Genomic DNA, 21325 nt, shown 5'->3' with positions numbered 1-21325 from the left:
GCCGCGGGGTTTGAACCGGAGCCTCGGCCGCGGCGCGCAGCTCCGGGAGCGGGCTGGTGCCCCTCACTCTGAAGGAGCGGTAAGTCGGCGGCCGGTGGCTTTCGGGACGGCCGCCCCTTACGGCCGGATCCGTGTCTTTCCCGGGCGGAACCACCCGGGCTCGTCCTCGGGCGTCTTGGGTCCGCCGAGCACCGCGACCCGCGCTCCTCATGCCCACCCTCCGCCCTGACTTTCAGAACCGCGGCCCCTGCACCCCTCGTCCGGCTTGTTGTTAGGGGGCGGGGAGGGGAGGCTAGTTTGCATCTGAATCGCCTCTGGTCCCCGGGATGTGAACGCCCGGCGGGGGCGCGGGGCGAGCCGCCAGGTAGGAGGTCAGCTCCCTGCAGGAGGGCTCTCTCTCTAGGCGGCCGCTCCGCTCCGAGATGGTGGGAGGGTCTCGCCCGTGGGTTCTTTAAGGAGCCCCCTCTTTGGGGCGCCGCGTAGAAGGGAGGCTAGTGCAGGCGGAGGGAGGGAGCCTGGGAGTACCCAGGACTGGAACTGAGGCTTGAGGCACAGGGAGTGTTTCAGCAGGGAACCGGAGCGAGGACTTTTGTATGCGGGATCCCATTCGGGGAAGCTGGGTGTGGAGAGGAGCGTTCCTGATTGAGGGGTCAGCTGAGATGCTGGCCAGACAAGAGCCGCAGAGGAACAACCGTTAGGTGATGGCCAGGCGAGAGACTGAGGCTAGAGGTTTTGATGGGTTGCGAGTTCCAGAGGACTCTGCGGGTTGGACAAGGGTGAGATGGGGGGACTATTCATTCCCCGTGACTGCTGTAAAACACCACCGCCAACTGGGTGGCTTAAAACAAGAGAAATGTATGTTCTCGCAGCTCTGGAGGTCGGAAGTCCAAACACTGCGTGTCAGGGAGCTGCACTCGAGCTGTCTGCAGGGCTGTGCCCCTCTGGAGGCCCGAAGGGAGGGTTCGTTCCTCACCTCTTCCGGGGTCTGGTGTCCGCCTGCCAGCCTCGGCTTCTGGCCCCCTCACTGCGGATACTCACGATGGCATCCGGGGGCCTGGCTGGATAACCCGGGGCAATCTCCCATCACAAGATCCGCAGTGACCCTGTGAAGACCCCTGTTCCACACTGGGTTCAGAATGACGTGGATTAGGACCTGATCGCTTTGGGGGACCGTTTTTCACCCCACCGCAGGACCAAATGAGGGATGTGCGGACCTGAAGGGGGGCTAGGGTGAGGGGGGTGAGAGTGGCCCGGGAGTCTGGGGATTCTTGTGGTGGCTGACGTGTAGGGCTTAGTGAGGTGAGTCCTGTGGACTCGGTAGGTAGGTAGTGGTGGACAGGCTGAGTATTGGGGGTTAGGCAGGTGGGGGTGGCAGGGTGTCTTCCAGATCTCTGCAGGTGGAGACAAGGAGGCTTGGGGAAGGGGAGGGGGGACTTGGGAGGTTGGTCTTGTTCAAGCAGGTTGCTCAACGTCAACTGTATTTTCTACGTAAAACTTTTTCAGATCCGTTCCCCTGGACCAGGCAGAGTTAATCACTTTCTGTGCCATTGTGTATTATATCCATCATTCTTGTCATGATGTGAATATCTTCTTGCTAATCAAATAGGCCATAACTCTAAGAGACAAGTTTAAATTTCCTGCCTACTCCTCCCCCAAATACGATTAGGCATATCTCTTCTGTGCATATCTCTAAGGTTACACTACATACATTGTAAAGGGTGTGCCAAAATTCACACAGGAAGTAATTTTGATAGAAAACACAGGTTTATAATTAAAAATTGTAAATTTTTTATTGATTCATAAAGTATACAGAATAGGGTTATGTATGGGCTAGCATACATAAAAACTGGATTATCATGTCGAGATAGCGAGCACCATTAACTGTTACTGCCTCAGCAGTCTCATTTTTGAAGAAGAATGGTCCGATGATGCCTCCAGCCCAAAATCCGCACCAAACAGTGACATGTTGTGGATGCATTTGTTTCTCAACAATCACTCATGGATTTTCTGAACCCCAAATGCGACAATTTTGTTGATTAACCAAGCCATCAAGATGAAAATGAGCCTCATTGAAATTCAGCCACATTTATGCAAAACAGTCGTGGAAAATTTCAACAAAAGAGTGCGTATGTGCCAGCAAAGCCGTGGAGGCCATTTACCCGATATGCTATTCCATACATAACCCTATACTGTATATGTTATGAATCAATAAAAAATTTATAATTTTTAATTAAACCTGTGTTTTCTATCACAATTACTACTTGCGTGAATTTTGGGACACCCTTTACTAGTATCAAAGAGTGCCTATACCCACATTAGATTATGCATTCCATATTATACATTCTTATACAGCCATGTCCTGTGTTCTGTCTCCAGCCTAGCCTGGCTCCTGGCATGACGATAAAATAATACAGGTTTAAATGAAAAACAGTCACTTATCTTTTTTTTGGATTCTACTTTAAACCACTTTTAATTACATTCATACTTTCCGGGATTATACAAGGGGTTTTATTGATATGTATGTACAGACAAATTATATCATTTGTCATGATAGTTACTTTTTAGAATGTATCAGTTACTCAAATCTTTTATTAATCAATACTATGATTTCCTTCCTTTTCTTTTTTGCTTCAGTGATGGATTATCAAGGAACAGAAATGGGATCACTTTTCCCCTCAGGAATTAAGAGGCATGTGAAAGACAAAAGAATGTCAAAGGCTGCTAAGTTGAATGTTTCTCTTGCCTCCAAAATCAAAACAAAAATAATAAGTAAGTGCCATTGGTTTGTACATATACTCACATTTTTACTTTTCCCTGGAGAATTGATGAGTTTTTTTTATTTTATATTTTATCAAGTATAGAAAATGACTATTTTTGTTAACTGATGCTTTTCTTTCCTTTCAGTCCTTTCTGTTTCCTTCAACTCCTACTAGTTGAATGGTTGTGATGATTTTCCCCCAGTGGTGACAGCTGAATTTTCAGCAGTGAGCTTGGTGCAGCCTAAGGCAGCTACCTCCTACATGGCAAGGAAAATACCAATGCGCCATTCCTGGAAAATATCTTAAAAAGTGGTAGATCGTTATGGTGTGCTGTACCAGTTGGCTGATGGGTCATCTAGAGGGGTTGGCCCACATGGGCTGCTGTAGTGGGTGATCTTATATAGCCAAAGCTCATTAGGAGGGCACTGAGCCCTTTAGAGATGGGTCTCATGGATTCTTTATCTAGGGTGTCAGAAGGGCAGAAAAAGAAAAAGAAAGAAAGAAATGGGGAAACTCCGCAAGATACATTTTTAATGCTCTTGAAAATTGTCTCAATGGGTCATACCCACCTTAGTGGGAGTGGGGAAGGCACTGCCGAGGGTAACTGTGCCTGGGAAAGAGCCAAACCTTCTGAGTATCTTCCAGTCATAATGCTGCTCCCACCCAGGTGTCTTGGGCCATGTGTTGTGTTAGACCACCTCCTCTAGAGGCTATTTCCTGCTCTCTGGCAGGACCGGTGCACACCCGCTGCTAAGAAGGAATGTGCTGACTCTGAGGCCTGCAGCAGGAAAAGGTGGTTATCCTTTGGCTGTGGTGTCCCACTGGTTCTAGTGCGTTTCCGTTGCTGTGTCAGAGGTGGCTGTTGGAAACTGCTTTCTCGGTGCCAAAGATAAAGTACTTCTTTGGACTCTGTTTTTTAGATTCCCAGACTTTCCCTGAGTATTTTTAAAATATTATTTTAAACATTTTTACATATATACATTTTTATTCAGTGGCATGTAAATCAAAATTATGAAGATAAGAGTATGCTCTAAGTATACACAGGGAGCACACTATATTTAAGGTGAGATTTACCAAGGAATTCATAATTAAATTTCTTTCCTTACAACGGGAAAGCATTTCTGACTTAAATTATGTTTACACAGTGCTTGTAAAGAGAGGGGTCTGGTTTAGATTGTAGTAGATGCCCGCATATACGAGGGAGGATATTTGGGATGGAGGTAGAATATCCCATAGGGTTTAGGTGATCTATCCAACATTGTAGTAAGTATTCCACAAGGTGTAGGTGATTATCCAACATTGTAGTAAGTATGCTCCCTTTCACTCAAGGTTTTAAAAAATGGACTCTGGGAACATTAACTAATGTGTTCAATTCTGGAGCCACAGAAACTGGCTTTAAATTTTTCGCAGACTGGCCACCCTAATTTCTATGGGACATCTCCAGTTAGAGCTGCAGGTCAGCTTCTCCATTCTACCTCCTAGTCAAAGGCAAAAGGAAGGTAGGGCAGCAGGTATCAAGATTCAGTGTTTGGGGCTGACCTCATTACTAGAATGCTGTGTCTGTAGAGCCCTGTTTCCTAACTCTGTATCTGCCGGGAGCCGATCCATCCTTGCTGTTTCAAGGGACCTGGCGTATATGGCATACTGTTCTTAATATGTTTGTTCACCTTCTTGGCGCTATGTGTTTTAACCAACGTCGCCTCTCCGAGAAAGGTTGTTTCCCCAGGTAGGGATTTTCCCCTGAAGTTAGTGAGGTAATAAAACCTCTTAACTGCCAGGCGGGTAATTAATCACTTTAGCTACGAATAATCATGCTTAAGCTATATAATCTTTACTCCCTGGAATGGAGATAAGATACGCACTAACCTTTAAGTTCTCTGGCTGGAGATCCTAACCAGAACTTTGCTGGAGATCCTGACCAGAACTTGGCTAGAGATCCTGGCTAGGCTGCTGATCAACTGAATGCTGCCTCTGAGTCTTTCCTTCTTCGCCGACTCCGTCCACACCTTTGGGGACCCCTGGACCTGCTGGGGTTGGACCCCAGCATGTATCCACAGACCTTCTGCCTTTCTCGTGCCTTTTATTCATCACCTGGACGGCTTTTATTTCTTCAGTTCCAAACTCTAAGTACATTTTTTTCAAAACTACATCTGTATTGTCAGTCCCCTCTTTTCCAACCTTCAGTTAAAACTTATAAAGTAAAATGCATTTTGTCTAAAAGGATTTTATTAAGGAATATGAAAAATTGTTAAGGTATATGTTCAATATTAATTATTAAAAATTTTTTTACAGATAATTCTTCTATTTTCAAAATATCTTTAAAGCACAACAACAGGGCATTAGCTCAGGCTCTTAGTAGAGAAAAAGAGAATTCTCGAAGAATGGCAACTGAAAAGATGTTATTACAAAAAGAAGTGGAAAAATTGAATTTTGAGAACACATTTCTTCGCCTAAAGCTAAATAATTTGGTATGGACACTATATTATGTTTGAATTCTAAATTATAACTAAAAATCTTAATTATGTTACTATAGAAGCTCTAGATATGTTTTTCAAACCTCCAATTATTATGAAAAATTATTGAAAGAGCATACATTGCTCATGGGCAAACTGTAATAAAATAGGTGTCTTAAGTCTGCATTCTAAGTATTTACTTGTGGCTCTGCACACCAGCATAACACCTTGATTAACCTTAAAGAGCTTATCATAAGCAAAGCTTTGTGCATTACTAATTCCTCCGGTGAATGGAAAGGAGGGGAGTTCACAGAGTATTAGTATTCTCCTCTAGCCCCAGTGTTTCCCTGACTTTAAGCTAAATAGAATGAATATTGTAGTCGTTGCTTTTCTTTCCAATTTGCAACTCTGTCCATAGACAGGGTAGTAAGTTCCAATGATAACCTAGGCTGCAACTATAGATCTAACTATAAAATAAGTAGAAATTAATTTAAAAATGGGAAAATTACCTACTACAGTTGAGGGTTAAATTCCTGTGACTGACCAACTATGTTTACTTGCCATATAATGTATTATTAGAAGAAGATAGAAAAATGTTTGTAGAAAAATTTATGATTGATAGTTCAAAAGCATTCAAAATGTGTGTCTATTTGAACTATACAGTATAGTACCTTTTTAGCTCAATGTAATCTCAATTTTTAGTCCAATGTTATCTCTGTTATTTTTTAAGTCTTCTCAGCTGATTGTATTCATAAATGTATGATTTAATAAACGCCAAATCTTAATTGTTTAAAAGGGGTCTTTTTTTATATATACAGAATAAGAAGCTTATAGAAATAGAAGCACACTTGAACAATAGTTTGATAACTGCAATTGAAATGAGCAATTTTTCTGAGGTAAGTAGAATTGTGTGTAAGCGGTGCAGTTTTTTAGCATTACTGAGAATAGTTGAGGTTAGTTAAGTAGCATCAAGATTAGAGATTCATATCCTAAACTTTGTGCAAAGGAATGATAATATTAATGGGCTAACAGAACATTATCATTTCGTATAATTGGTTATTGTAATTTTTACATAAAATTTAGTTTTGATTAAAAGTAACACAGGATTGGATAGCTCAGTTGAACCTAATAGCCCTTAAACACACTAAAAAGCATGAAAGACAATAGTAGAAAGGTAGTATTTAAAACTAGGAAAGAATTTGTGTTATTAAAAAAAGATGGCCATAACCGGTTTGACTCAGTGGATAGAGCATCGGCCTACAGACTGAAAGGTCCCAGGTTCGATTCCGGTCAAGGGCATATACCTTGATTGCGGGCACATCATCAGTAGGGGTTGTGCAGGAGGCAGCTGATGGATGTTTCTCTCTCATCGATGTTCCTAACTCTCTATCCCTTTCCCTTCTTCTCTGTAAAAAATCAATACAATATATTAAAAAAAAAAAGATGGACAGGAGGCTCTCCTCTCAGGAGCATACCTGAGCCTTTTCCTCCCCCCTCCTTCTTCCCCAGGTGCATTACTTTTACCCTTCTGTCTCCTAAGCTCCCAGGGCCCATCCTTCACCTCCGTAACTTCTACCTCTGTAACTTCCTAAATGAACTTTCTCTAAGATTTGGAAAATTAAAAAGATGGACATAATTGAAAAACAATAGAAGAAAAAAGAGGAAGATTGTACTCTATACCATTCTCTAAAATAAATTCTAGATGGACTTAAATGTAAAAAAAGGAAGTCATATAAAATGAGAAGAAATTACAAATGAATTCACATAGGTAGGAGAGGCCTTTCTTTCTATACCTAAAACAGAAACCATAAAGGAAGTTATTAATGGACTTTCTAAAAAAACAAACAGACAAAAAAACAAAAACAAAACTTAGAAACCTAAAAATCATAAAAATAAAAGGTAAATTACAGACTAGGAAAATTAAGAAACAAAACTTAGAAACCTAAAAATCATAAAAATGTAAATTACAGAGTAGGAAAATTAAACATGGCAGAAAAGCTCTAATGTAAATAGTTTAAAATCTTTTATAATCTAGCACAAGGAAAATAAAATAATTTCAGGAAGAGAGTGAAATTTAATTATCTAAATAGGAAAAATAACTTTTGAAGGGATAACTAATGAGAAGGCAAAATATATATGGTACGTAAACTGAAGAAAGGTCAGTGAAGCCCCAATTGTAGGTAAATTTCTTACTCGCTTCTGCAGGCAGGTTAGTGCTTCAGGGGGTAGCGTTTTAAATGGGATTGCCAATATTTAGATCCCAGCTCTGCTACTTCCTGATTCTGTGACCTTAGCCTTAAAGTCTTTGCACCCCAGTGTCCTCATCTACGTGGTATGAATAATGGGGAGTTATTGTAAGAATTAAATGTGCCTAGCATGTATTCTTTCAATAGGATGAGTGCAATAAATGTTAGCAATCATTACTTTTTAACTTTCTGCAAATCTGTCCTTTAAAAACTGTTAAAGTCATTTAGAAATCTCTTAAGTCCATTGTCTTTGTGGTAAGAAGATATGAACTCTTTCAACCTATGTGGTCAATGTGTAGCTCCTTTGTCAGAATCTTTTATAAAAGCTAGCCAAAGAATAGGTACTTTATTGTCTAATGTAATCCACATTTGGATGCAGAAAGGATTTGTTCTTAACAAAAGAGTGGAAGTCCAAAGTCCCCATGTGTCCTTCACTGAGATTGCTGCAGGGGAGGAAGTCTGCACTCATTGCCACCAGATGTCCCAGCTCTCCCCTTGGCCTTTTCTGATAGTACTCCTGGCTTGGAGAAAAGTTGCCTTAGTATATAGCCTGGTGAGTGTGGAAGTCTAGACTCCCCATTTGGCTTTTGCACCTTGTCCAAAATTAATTGACCAAATGTATGTGTATCTATTTCTGAACTCTGTTCTATTTCATTGACCCATTTGTCTGTTTTATATTTTGTATTTAAGTATATTTGTCTGTTTTTATGTTAATACTATATTGTCTCTATTACCATAGCCCTTCAACTTTGTTCTTTTTTAAAGTTGTTTTGGCTATTGTAGGTCCTTTGCATTTCCATGTGAATTTTGAAATTAGGTTGTCAGTTGGTCCATACCCATTTATATTGCAGGTTAGCACTGTACTAAGAAAACATGTTTGTATGTTGCCTAGTTTTATGGTCTTTATCAGATAATTAAAACATGTCCAGAAAACATGTGAAAATTTAGCAAATATAGAGAAGCAGAAATTTAAAAGCTACATTAAAATCACCCAGGCTTTGAATTTTAAAAGACCATTTAAAAATATCCTCCTATATAGTAAAAGGTTAATATGTAAATTGACCAAAGGGTGGAATGACCGGTCGCTATATGATGTGCACTGATCACCAGGGGGAGACTTTCAACACAGAAGCTCCCCCCTGGTGGTCAGTGCGCTCCCACAGGGGGAGCGCCACTCATCCAGAAGCCGGGCTCACAGCAGGTGAACGTAGTGGCGGTGGTGGGAGCCTCTCTAAGTTGTCAGTCGGACATCCCCTGAGGCTCCCAGACTGCAAGAGGGCGCAGGCTGGGTTGAGGGACCCTCCAAGTGCACGAATTTCATGCAAAAGGCCTCTAGTATATTATATCCAGTAATACATTACTTAATACATATGTAGACATAAGCATATTTCATATACAGTTGACCTCTGAACAGTGTGGTGTTAAGGATGCCAACCCCCACATAGTCAAAATCCACATATCAGTTAAGTTGGCTCTTTACCCAACCATGAATCCAAAACTATGTATATGTAAAGACATCATATTTGTGTGGCTATGCACTGTATATCTGTATGTATAGAAGAAAGTTTGGGAAGTTATATGCCAAAATGTTAGTAGTGATTCTCTTTGGATGACATGATTATGGATGAACTGTGTTTAACCTTATCACATTATTCTCATTGAACTATTAAAGACTAATGCAAGAATTGTTCCATTAGTATTGGTATTCTTGCATAATTTGATGTTTTAATAGCAAACATGATTTAATGAGATTAGAAATTTTGTTCTTTTTTATTTTATGTATTTTTCCCCCAAAATAGTTCCATCAGAGTCCCTTTCTACCGCCAGCCAGCAAGAATAAACGGATTAGTAAACAGTGCATGTCGATGCGTCTTCCATTTGCAAGGTAATTGCTTCAAAACTTGGTTAAATATTAGCCTGCACACCTCTACGTGGCCTTTGAAAGTTTTATTTGGTTCACTTCCTTGAAACAGAAAAACATTTAAAAATTAATAATGAATTACTTGTTAAAATTTTACCAGCAAAAGAAATTGAAGACATAATATAATAGAATTTAGTTTTATATTTTGAAATAATATTCAGCTTTCCCATAGATTCTAGAGAAGAAAGAGGCACAGATGGACCTTTAGTTACATGAGCTTTAAGTACATTGATTCAGAGTACTTAGATTTGTATATAACACAATAATTTTGTATGTCTTATATAATGTTTGAGTTTTATCAACCTGTGGTTGCCTACTATGGTAGGAAAGAGATGGTCTGTGAGTCTTGCTCAGATTGTGTCTTCAGGGCTCTGAAGAAACTTACCCTTATTCAGTAACTAAGCGGGTATTTATTAACCCCCCTTTCCCTATGGTTACTACTTTCCGTGTCCTTTTAAGAAACTCTTTACTAATTGGAAGGTCATGCTGTGTTCTGTTTTTTTTAAGCTCTATTATTTCCCTTTCACATTTAGATCTTCAGTCTACCTAGAATTTGAGGTATAGTGAAGGAAGAGTCATAGTTTATTTTTTCATGTGGAAATCCTACTGACCTACACCATTTATTTAGAAAAGACCGTCTTTTTCCCACCTCATTGCAGTATCATCTGTTTCATAAGTCAGGTGACCTGATGTGTATGCATCTGTTTCTGAACTCACTGATCTAAGCCTTGGTATTTGATAATATGAATCTCCATTTCATTTATTTATGTTTTTGATCATGAGTAATCTCTTGGCTGTTCTTGGCCCTTTCATATCCATGTGCATTTTAGAATCAACTTGTCCATTTACATAATGCATGTGTACACATACATATTTGATTGGGATTAAAAAATTCATCACATTAATAGGAAAAAAAGAGAAAGGTATCTTTTCAATAGTGATAGAAAAGGCATTTGATAAAATTCAATAGCCATTTATGAAAAACCTTTCAGCAGACTAGGAGTACCAGGAAACTTCTTTAAGCTGATAAGGAAAATCTGCAAAACTCAAGCGCAAGCATGTTAAATAATGGGAACACAATAAGAATGTTGTAACTTTCTCCTAAAGCCACAAACTATATGTAAACCCAGGGCTTCTACCAGGTACATATCCAATAGAAATGTGTGTATACATTTCAAAAAGCATAGAAATAGCAGAACTATTTATAATAGAACAAAACTAGGTAATATCACTTATTTGGGTTCATTTGCTGGCCCCCCTCCCACTTACCTTGATGTTACTCTTCATTCTTTTAATTCAAGAAGGTCAGTTTAACAATATATTTCTGTGAATTTCTGTATCCCTTCCACTCCCATAGATTTAAGTACTGTAGAATACAGCTTCAGTTTACATGGATGTTTTTGGAAATAACAAACTTCATCTCACACATAACTTTTTATACAATTGTACTTGTTTGAAACCAGAGGAAGAGTTTTGGGCATTCCATATAATTTAAGGAAAACTATAAATATTATATACAAGTGTTTAAAAGTATGCCTGGACTTTACTTCATTATTATTACCCTAATAGCCTAACCAGTGATTATATCAGTTATCTCCTTTTGGAGCCACTGGGGTTATGAAGATAAGCAATCTTGTTTTACTCTAAGTTCTATACTATTAGATACTACCTACTTCCTACCTATACTTGTCTTCATTGAACACAAAAAGATACCTAGAGGGGTGGGCGGAGGTTGCGGTTGGTTCTTACATAAATAGATTATAGAAAGAAATGTCTATGTCATTTTCTAATTTTTTAAAATGCAAAATTTTTCATTCATTCCCACTTGCCTTTAGAGTTCCATTAACTTCAAATGATGATGATGATGATGAAGATAAAGAGAAAATGCAACATGACAACAATTTTATATCAAAGACATCATCTGATGTTCCTACTTTGGTATCAACAAGACAATCTTTACCAGCTCAGTATAATTTGGAGTTATGTCTTAAAGAAAATAATCAAAATGTGTGTTGTTTAGATGATTCAGAACAGATTTCTTCTATTATTGATATACTTCCTAAAGGTGAGATTTTTTTTTTAATTCTCATTTTGAGTATCAGTATTAAATAGTACACTCATCACATTTTCTTCTTGATAGCCGTGGTATGTAAACTGTTAATAAGTTAAATCTCTAATGTTACAGATTTGCTAACTTCTACCATTTTAAAATGCAATGAAAATTTTCATTTAAAAGTCAGTATGCTGACAAATGTCAGCTCCACATTGGCCTGATACTGTTACTCTGGAAACAATATTTAGAAATGAGCTGGCCTAAAGAGCTTTTCTTAACATATTAGCTTATGAATAGAAAGATACCATATTAGTTTCACATATTTTCATTTTCTCCTGTTCATAAATATGAAAATTGGGGGTCTAGATAGGAGTAGTGACTTTTACAAAATCATAACCAATTAGTAGTAAAGCAAAAACTTGAGTGTGCATAATAGTTGAGCAAGAGAAAATGATGACACATTTTATTTAGATGATATTTCAAAATAATTGTGTGGTGTAGTCTTGTTTATGTATTTGCCATAGGTTTTCCAATTGATATGTTGAATTTGGACCTTAGAATTACTTTTCCTTTCTAAAAATTTATATTTGTACATTCCATATATAATTTATAGGAACTAGCTTTCTGCTGGTAGCCTTCTGATAGTAGTTCTTATTAGAGTTATCATTGTTATTTGGGGTCATTTGCTGGTCCCCTCCACTTTAGAAATGTATATATTAATGGCTTTACTATTGGGGCCAACGCAGAGTAAATTCTCAATACCTATTTTCCATTGATACATATGTAAAATGTGACTTAGGAATACTCTCATCATTTCTACTTTATTTTTTTTATCAGCATAGATTCTTTATAAGTAGTTGAACAGAACACATGGTTAGAAATCCTCTGTAAAACAGCTTGATTTCTAATCTAATTTGTTTAAAATTATAAACCTGTCATTACTTATTTCTGAATTTTGTTTCCCTTTATTCTATAGAGAACTGTTCCCACTATGAACAAAGTTCCAAGAGTTCTCTAATGAGTGAAATGAAAAATTCCCAGCCTATCAGTCACAAAAAGGAGATACCATCTTTTAATAACATAACTAAAAGGAAAAAGCTTGCATCATTTCTGGAATCAAATAATCCTTGTCCAGACAATCCTTATATGACAGATTTAAATCAAGAAGGGATTTTAAGCCCAGAATTAAATGGGAATAATAACATAAATGATCATACTAATGAAAGAAATATTAAAATGCAAAGAAACATACAGTGCCTTCCTGACTCATCTGAGTCTGCAAGTGAACCTGCTACAGAATGCATGAATCAAGTTAAGGGTAATGATGACTTTCAGGAGCAGAAAACTGTGTATGATACTGACATGGATTTAACTGCTAGTGAAGAAGTAAGCCAAATTGTTACAGTTTCAAAAGGCACTAAAAATAAAAGAAATAATAAACCAAATGACTGTGCAACCAAAACTTTCAGGAAAGTGAAAGATTCAAGCTCTGAAAAAAAGAGGAAAAGAGCAAAGAGACAAATTAAAAATAGTTCAGAAATGAATGTTGAGGAAAAGATTGAAAATGAACCAGAAAAAAGACCTGTTGGCCTGAATGACAGTGGAGATTCAGAAGATCCAAATTCTATCTTCAGTACTGAACAGCTGACTCAGTTGAACAAACTGAAGACAATAACCCTTCATAATGACTTTGATCAAGATGACAGACAAAGTACAGAGAATGGGAAGAAAAAGAAGAAGAAGAAGAAAAGAATACATGTTACAAATGAGCAAGAAGAAACATACTCTTTCTCCCAAAATTCTGATAAATTCCAGCAGGAGAGTAAACTTGACATGGATCTGACATCTCTAGCTTATGATAAAAATAAAGCTTCTAGACAGACATTTGTGATTCATAAGTTAGAAAAAGGTCACTTATTCCTAAATCAAAAGGATCAAGAAACCACTTCTGAAAACCTAGAAATCACAAATGAATTTCAAACAGCTGACCTTGCCACCAAACATAATGGAAATTTATGTGACTATGAGACACAAAATACGTTGGATTTGAAAAAACATGTGACCGATGCACAATCTGCTCAGCAACATGAATCAAAAGTAATTAAGAAGCTTAGGCAGAAAGTAAATCGGAAGACAGAAATCATTTCTGAAATGAACCAAATACATGGGGATAATGATCAAGATGTGCTTTGTCCAGAAAAGGGTTACTTTTCCATCCACACCCAAGCGGATAAAGAAATCATCTCTGGAAACCTAGAAGTTTCAAATGAGTTTCAAAAACCTGCTCTTCACACCAACAATAATGGGAGCCTGTGTGGTTGTGAGCCCCAGAATGTGTTGGATTTACAAAAGCTGGTTACCGAAGCGTTTCCTGTTCAGCAAAATAAATCAAAAGCTAGTAACCTTAGGCAGAGAGTAAACCGGAAGACAGTAGTAATTTCTGAAGTGAATCATTTATGTGAGGACAAAAATGTGTATTGCCCAGAAAATGGTAACCCTTTCTGCCTAACCCAGAAGAATAAAGAAATCATCCCTGAAAACCTAGATGACGCAAGTGAGTTTCAGACACCTGCCCTTTCTACCAAAGTTGATAGAAACCTGTCTGATTGTGAGACTCAAAATATTTTGGAAGTGAAAAAGCATGCCAATGATATGCAAACTGCTGGTCAAAAGGAATCAAAAATAGACAAGCTTAGGAAAAAGGTATGTCGGAAGACAGAAATAATTTCAGAAAACCTAGTACATGAGAATGATGACAAAGATACACATGACCCAGAAAAGGGTAACCTATTTTCTCTAACTCAGAAAGATAACAAAATCATTCCTGAAAACCTGGAGGACTCAAATGATTTTCAGATAGTTGATCCTTCTCCCAGAGATAATAGGAACCTCTGTTATGAGACTGGAAACCTCTACTGTGAAAAAAAGCAGGCTACTAAGATGCTACCTGCAAAGCCAAATGAATCCAAAATAAATAAGAGGCTTAGGGATAAAGGAAGTCGGAAGACAGAAATAATTTTAGAAACGAACCAAATAAGTGAGTTTAATAAAGGCGTGCATGACCCAGAAAATGGTAACTTTTTTTCCCCAACCCAAAGGGATAAAGAAACTATTTCTGTAAACCCAGAAGTCACAAATGAATTTCAATCAGCTTATCTTTCTACCAAAGATAATGGAAATTTATATGATTATAAGAACCTGAATATGTTGGATTTGAAAAGGTATGTAACTGATATACAACCTGCTCAACAAAATGTTTCAAAAATAAATAGGCAGAAAGTGAATCGGAAGACAGAAACCATTTCGGAAGCATACCAGATATATAGGGATAATGATAAAGATGTGCATGGCCAAGAAAGCTATACAAAAGATCTTGATTTTAAAGTACATGAATCTAAACAGAGACTTGAATGCCAAGGTATTATCAGTGAATATTGTATGGAAATCAATAGTGATGAAAAGGAAAATTGTGAGCAAATTTCAAATCCTTACAAACAAACAAAAAATGGGAAAGAATCATCAGGCAAGACAAAGGATATTTTGGCAAAAAATAAAAAATCTATTTTTCAGTTAACAGATTCTTCACAGACATCTGTCTCCTTAGAATCAGATTTAAAACAAGTTGCTAATGAAGCAGATTCTGATTCTAGTAACCAAATGGGAGCACATAAGAATCTGAAGCAAAGCACTACAACTTTTAATAAAAAAAGTGATATCCCCTTTGCAGAAGTGATGAAAGGAGAGTGCCAGATCAAAAGAAGAAGTAAAATGACATCCAAATCAAAGAAAAGGAAGACTTTAATAGATCCTTCTCCAGATAGCCATGAAGTAATGCACATAATATCTGACACCAGTCAGAGAATGCCAGTTGGATCTGAACAAGCTGATGAACAAAATTTGGAAAATGAGAAAACTAAGCCAGACTTTTATACAAAGATGTTTAAGTCTTTATCTCAGATATATTCACCTAACGTACAAGATTCTTCTCATAACAGTGTTCATGAGGGTTCAAGACCTTTGCGTAGTTCTAGTAAAAATATGATGATAAAAAAAAATGTCGCCCTGGAGAGCTCACCAGTCTGTGCAGTAAGTGATGATGTGCAGGAGGAGATGGCAGGGATGACGTTTCAAGTCACCCAGAGAACACAAAGATCAGGAGCAGGTAGGTCAATGCCTGAAGTGATCAATTTTAAAAGCATATTTTTTCCCACTTAACTGGTAAAGTATTTCTAGTTACTTTTATGGAGTTTAAAAACTAGCTTGATCCAAGGATTTAAAGAGAGCTTAGTACTTTGGAAAGATATTGGTGAGAATGTCTTGGACTTTATAACCTAAAAAACAGATTGGCTTTTCCCACAGATTTGTCTGGTAATATCATTAGGCAGATAATTTCCTGTTTCATATGTTTGAAGGAAATTGTGTGTTTTACATATATATTATAAGCAATTGTGCTGGATTGATTTTATCAATGACAATTGTAAGTTTGTTTAGCATGGGACTTTGATAACAGTATATATTTAATGTAATTAAAGCATTATTCTATGTGTTTTAGAGAAATAAAAATAAATAGTACCAACTCCCTTTCCTCAGAACAAATATATGTAAAAGTTACAAATGCAGTGGTAAATGCTGTACTAGACGCACACATATTATGCTAAGGGATATAATGGGGAGTACTTTTGACTAAAGGAACTGGCAAAGACATATGAAATAGGTAGCATTTTAGGCCCTAAAGGATAGGTAGGATTTTTACCTTAAGGTTTACTTTTAATTTTCTCCCAGTTATTAAAATATCACTTACTACAGAAAATTGAAAGTAGAGAATCAGAAAATAATAGGAGAAACAGTCACCTCAAAACTGCAGTCAACATTCTAGCCTATGCATGCAGACTTGAATCTATGGGTTTTTCCTTAAAATCATATTCTATAAAACATTACTTATATCACATTTCCCCCTTAACATTGAATCCTACGGATGTTCCTTTATTATTAGAAATTCTGTAACATTAGACATTCCCATATCAATTAAAATTTTCTAGTGGGAGCCTAACATTTGACTACATGTGTGTGGAGCACAGGGATTTTTTCCAGTTTTATTAAGAAACAATTGATATATATCACTATAAATTTAAAGTGTACAGCATGATTTATACATGTTGTGAAATGATTACCACAGATGTAGCTAACATCCATCTTCTCAGAGATACATTGAAAAGAAAGAGAAAATAAATATTTTTCTCCTTGTTATGAGAACTCTGAGGGTTTACTCACTTAACTTTCTTATATATCATACAGCAGTGTTAACTATAGTTACATTACACCCCTAGTACTTATTTTATCTGATAACTAGTAGTTTGACCATCTAATGCCAATTTCCCATCCTCCCTGCCTCTCCGCTGCCTCCTAACCACAAGTCTGACCTCTTTCTATGAGTCTGGGTTTTGTTAAGATTCCACATATAAGTAAGATCATACAATATTTGTTTTTCTCTGTTTGACTTATTCCACTTAGCATAATGTCTTTAATGCCCATCTGTGTTGTCACAATGGTAGGATTTCCTATTTTTTTATCTGGGTGAATAATACTGCATTTCATTTGTGGGCCACAATTCTATCCATGGACACTGAGGTTGTTTCCATGTCTATTGTAAATAATGCTGTTATGAACATGAGGGTGAGGACACTAGGATTTGATGGATGAGGTTATTCCAGGTAAAAGGAACACTGAAGCAAAGGTGCATAGTTATAGGACATGTTAGAGGACGAGAGCCATCTTTCATCTCTGTCTTCTTCATGGTGCCTTTCACAGAGTGGCCAATGAATGACATATGTTGAATGAATGCAGCAATTTGTGGGATTCTGTGAATAGTTGGACCGTGAAGAATTTTTCTCAGCCTATAAGTGATTTCTGAATTAAAATGTTGTGGACTACAACATTAGGCTGGAGAAAAACTGATTTACAAATAATTGTAGTCCTACTATTATAATTAAAATTACAACTTGATTATTGTTAAGTTTAAAAATTTGCTGTCAGTGATTTTTGCAAACCACTAAATAGCCCATTTCTATTTCCATATTTCAAAATGTTTATAAATATTTGTGAAAATAATATTCTTTTCAGGTGGTCGAACACTACAGGACTTGACAAATACCAATTTTGTTTCAAATAATACTGCTACATCTGAGAACAAGTCAGAAGATCTTATTTTAGAGCTGCCAAAACGAAGAAGGTGCACTCCTCTCAATTTGAAAGAGCCAAGTCTCAAAGAGTAAGTGTTTCAGTGAGGTTTGAGTGATTTCAGTGTGTTATTATCAAATATACACACTTTCAAAAATCCCTTCCTGAATTAGTATTTGAACACTTCTGAATATCAATAAAGTATATATTATTGATGTGTAACAACCACAGTATAATCTGAGTAAGATGTGAAGAAATGTCTTCTTTTATTCTTTGAACAGTTTTTAAAAAAGATGTTGCCTATAATTTATAAAGCACTGTTTACATATTTGTTACTCCCCTTAATTTATTTTCTACCTTGTTCCCTAGAAGTGGTTTTCAAAGTGGTTTATGTGTCCTTTGGCCTCAAAGAATAATACTCTCCCTCCCCCCTTTTTTAAACTTAAAACATATCTCAGCGAACAGAAATATTACTTCCCCCATTTACCCATCCCTGAGGTTCACCAGTTATTAATACTTTACCATATTTACTTCATCTGTCTTTTTTGTTATGTATTTTTCAAGCAAATAAAGATATATACACTTCTGTGTATATCTCTAAAAAGTAAGAACTTCTTAAAGTTTTTAACAAAACTTGACAAAATGATCACATCTAACAAAATTGTCAATAATTCCTGTTATCTAATAGACAATTTTTATTTAAATTTTCTTGATTATCTCAAAACGGTTCAAATGCCTTTAATATGTGTTTTATTCAAAATTTCATTTTTAAAAAGGATTAATGAAGTAGCCTGTTTTATAGAACCTGATGATATTTAGGATATATTTTCAGAAGGAAGAGAAAAATATCCTTAAATTTTTCTTTCTTTACACTTTTTTTAAAACATATTTTATTGATTTTTTTAACCCCCCCCCCTGGGAATGGAGCCCACAGCCTGGGCATGAGCCCTGACTGGAGATCGAACCATGATCTCCTGGTTCATAGGTCAATGTTCAACCACTGAGCCACTCAGGCCAGGCTCTGTACAATCTTAGTGCTTGCTTCTTTTATGTAATGAAAGACATGATGGCTTTGATAGGTATTTTAAAACAGTAACCAGCACATGATCAATACAACATCCCCATGGCAGCTCTTTTGAAAGAATTAATTAGGTTCTATCTAATTACCCAAAATAAGGGTATCTTATTGGCTCTGAAGAGGAGTACAGAGGAGGGAAAGAAACCTTCCTTTTACCCATTATGCCTTCTAATTTGGGACCATGTGTTACGTATTTCATCCAAAAAACATAAATATATAACTCCACTTCTTGCAGCATTATATACTAGGTTAATAGATCAACCCTCTAAAGTAGAATTACTGGACAAAATATTAAAACAGAACAGACAAGCAAAATACTCCTTGAATGTATCTATTAGAGAAGTGAGAAAGCTCGGATTAGAGACGAAGCCAGGAAGGTAAGTGGAGCCAGAAACTGGCTTTTGCTTGAAGACGTTTTGCCTAAGCTTTGGATTCACAGCCTTGTAGGCCTGGGGACAGAAGGCAGACTCTAGGATTTAGCTAAAATTAAGAGTCTAATAGTGGATCTCCCTTAGTAAAGTTGAGCTACTCTCGAATAAAAGAACAAACTAAAATTAACCTTCCCACCAGCTTTTTTTAAGCTCCAGGAAATAACTCTGGTACTGAATTAAGGAGTAAAAAATGTTCTAAGAATTCTTAACCAAAACCAAACCCTCATGTATAGCAGCTGTAATTCACAATATCTGGAAGTCACAAAAAAACATCAAGCTGAGGATTTAGTATTAGCCCCTGACCTGTAGTGCCCCCTGTTGTCTATTAGAAGCAAATGCAAATATTTTCTAGAGGAGCCCTTCTTCATCTCAGTCCACCAGACATTTTCCACAGATTAAGCTGCAAGGAAAATGAAACAGCAGCTCACAGCAAAGAACAACACACAAGGGAACAAGAGATTAGCAAAAGCAACAGATAGCAGAATCAGATACAGAATATACAGTAAGAATGTTTAATGCTTCAATAAAGGAGACACTTGAAAAGAGTCAAGGTATTTAGTGATAAAAAATTATAGAAAATCACCTACAGAATAATATAAAGATCACACATAGATTAAAGCCACATAATATACATTTTAGGAGTATAATATACAGATGGTTAAAAGTGTAAAGAAAAGCAAGGGAGAGATTAACACAATATAGGTTAGCAGTTACTTTGTGAGGGATTAGCAGGCTGTGATCAGAATGGGACACACTGGAGGAGTCTGGGTATGGTAATACTAGAAACAGGAAGTACGTATATCAGCATGTATTTGTTTTAAAGTTATACATTTGCATATATGCTAAAGTTTGTAGTTAAAAGGAACTTATAGTAAAACATGTAATGTATAAAATCTGTTAATTAATATTTCTTAAATGTTATTTATAATCCCCACTATCGCAGAGAGTTTCAGAAATATGGCAAAGCTTAACATGGCACTAGTATGACACGGCAATTTTCTCCATGCTTCACAGCAAAAGCATTTGTTTTGTGTTGTTACTAATTTTCCCTTTTTTTCTACATTGCAGCAAAATGAGAAGATGAGGTGAATTTATGAATTCTGGCTTTTCTGAATTCCGAAATCATAATGAGTCAAAACAGAAATATAATTAGAAGAGGAAATACGTGAAGTTGTTTTTTTTTCCTGCCTTTTCATGGAGTATTGATTTATCCATTTTTATGTTTATATATGTGCATAAAATAGCTATTTTGTAATATTAAATTGTATTACAAAATTTAAAATCTTTTTGGTTATCCTATAACTTATATTCCTGCTCATTCACCTTTTTCAACATAATAGATTTAACTAAACAATAGTTGTTAACCTTTTAACCAATAAAATGTATAATAAATACTTTTGCAGTGGTTATCTTGCTGTATATCAAGCTAACTTATTTAGTTTTGTTTTCAAATCATTTAATATATATGAAACACCTTTGAGATTGTAAAAGTCTCCTGCACTGGTCAGTTTTCTCACCATGTTTTCATACTTTCAGAATACTTGATCCTTAATTACTTAGGTGTCAGGTTCTATATTCTGTTTTGTGTAATCTGATGACTTGGCTGAGGGGTTAGGTTAACCTTTCAGGCTCTCTTGAATTTGGTTTTTATAACTGTATTTTAAAGATCACTTACTAGTGTAGTAAAAGTAATAAATCCTATTCATATCTGAGATCAATGAACATAGCTTATTGTATATTCAAATCACTAGTCCAATTCTCTGCCTAGATGGGAAAGTAGAGTATCTGACAAGTTACAGGGTGGGCCCAGAAGTCTGCATTTTTAGCAAACATTTTAGATAATTCTGGGGCAGATGTCCTAGTACCAAACTTTGAGAAAAACTGCTGTAGGAGTGCAGAGTCCCACAGAACTTACTCATAATGTCAACAATGTGGGTTGAATGGGGGCCAGAGGCTTTTTTTAAGGAACCGTTGGCACAGTGATTAAGAGCTTGGTACCTTGGCAATCTTTGTTCCCTTTCCTATACTCCTGTTACTTATTTAGCCTTTGGACCTCCCAGTCATTCTCTGGGATTATATTTTTGTGCCTATTATTTCTTTTCTTTTTTTAAAATTTTTTAAAGTATTACATATGTCTCCTTTTCCCCTCATTGACCTCTCCCCAGCCATTCCCACCCTCCCAGCACATGCCCTCACCCCCACCCCTC

The 21325-nt window shown here is 36.9% G+C and overlaps 1 protein-coding gene across 3 annotated transcripts; it reads left to right on the top strand.

Moving 5' to 3' along the window:
- Positions 1–2: 2 nt before the first annotated feature.
- Positions 3–20311, top strand: SGOL2 (shugoshin-like 2 (S. pombe)). Of its 3 annotated transcripts, none has more exons than XM_006771805.2 (9): positions 3–79; positions 2635–2769; positions 5052–5227; positions 6031–6108; positions 9258–9343; positions 11215–11444; positions 12409–15594; positions 17553–17700; positions 20187–20311. In XM_006771805.2, exons 2-9 carry the CDS (start codon positions 2637–2639, stop codon positions 20200–20202), a joined length of 4053 nt encoding a protein of 1350 aa, XP_006771868.1. In that variant the 5' UTR covers positions 3–79; positions 2635–2636; the 3' UTR covers positions 20203–20311. The 3 variants fall into 3 exon arrangements, with proteins under 3 accessions (XP_006771868.1, XP_015424642.1, XP_015424643.1); XM_015569156.1 differs by lacking the exon at positions 3–79 and adding an exon at positions 4170–4258 and having other exon boundaries at positions 2691–2769; XM_015569157.1 differs by lacking the exons at positions 3–79; positions 2635–2769; positions 5052–5227; positions 9258–9343 and having other exon boundaries at positions 6030–6108.
- Positions 20312–21325: the final 1014 nt, after the last annotated feature.

Source organism: Myotis davidii, unplaced genomic scaffold (assembly GCF_000327345.1).
Source record: "Myotis davidii unplaced genomic scaffold, ASM32734v1 scaffold945, whole genome shotgun sequence".
NCBI classification, from domain to species: Eukaryota; Metazoa; Chordata; class Mammalia; order Chiroptera; family Vespertilionidae; genus Myotis; species Myotis davidii.
The sequence above is the reverse complement of the archived record's forward strand: the minus strand, read 5'-3'. Positions and strand labels throughout refer to the sequence as shown.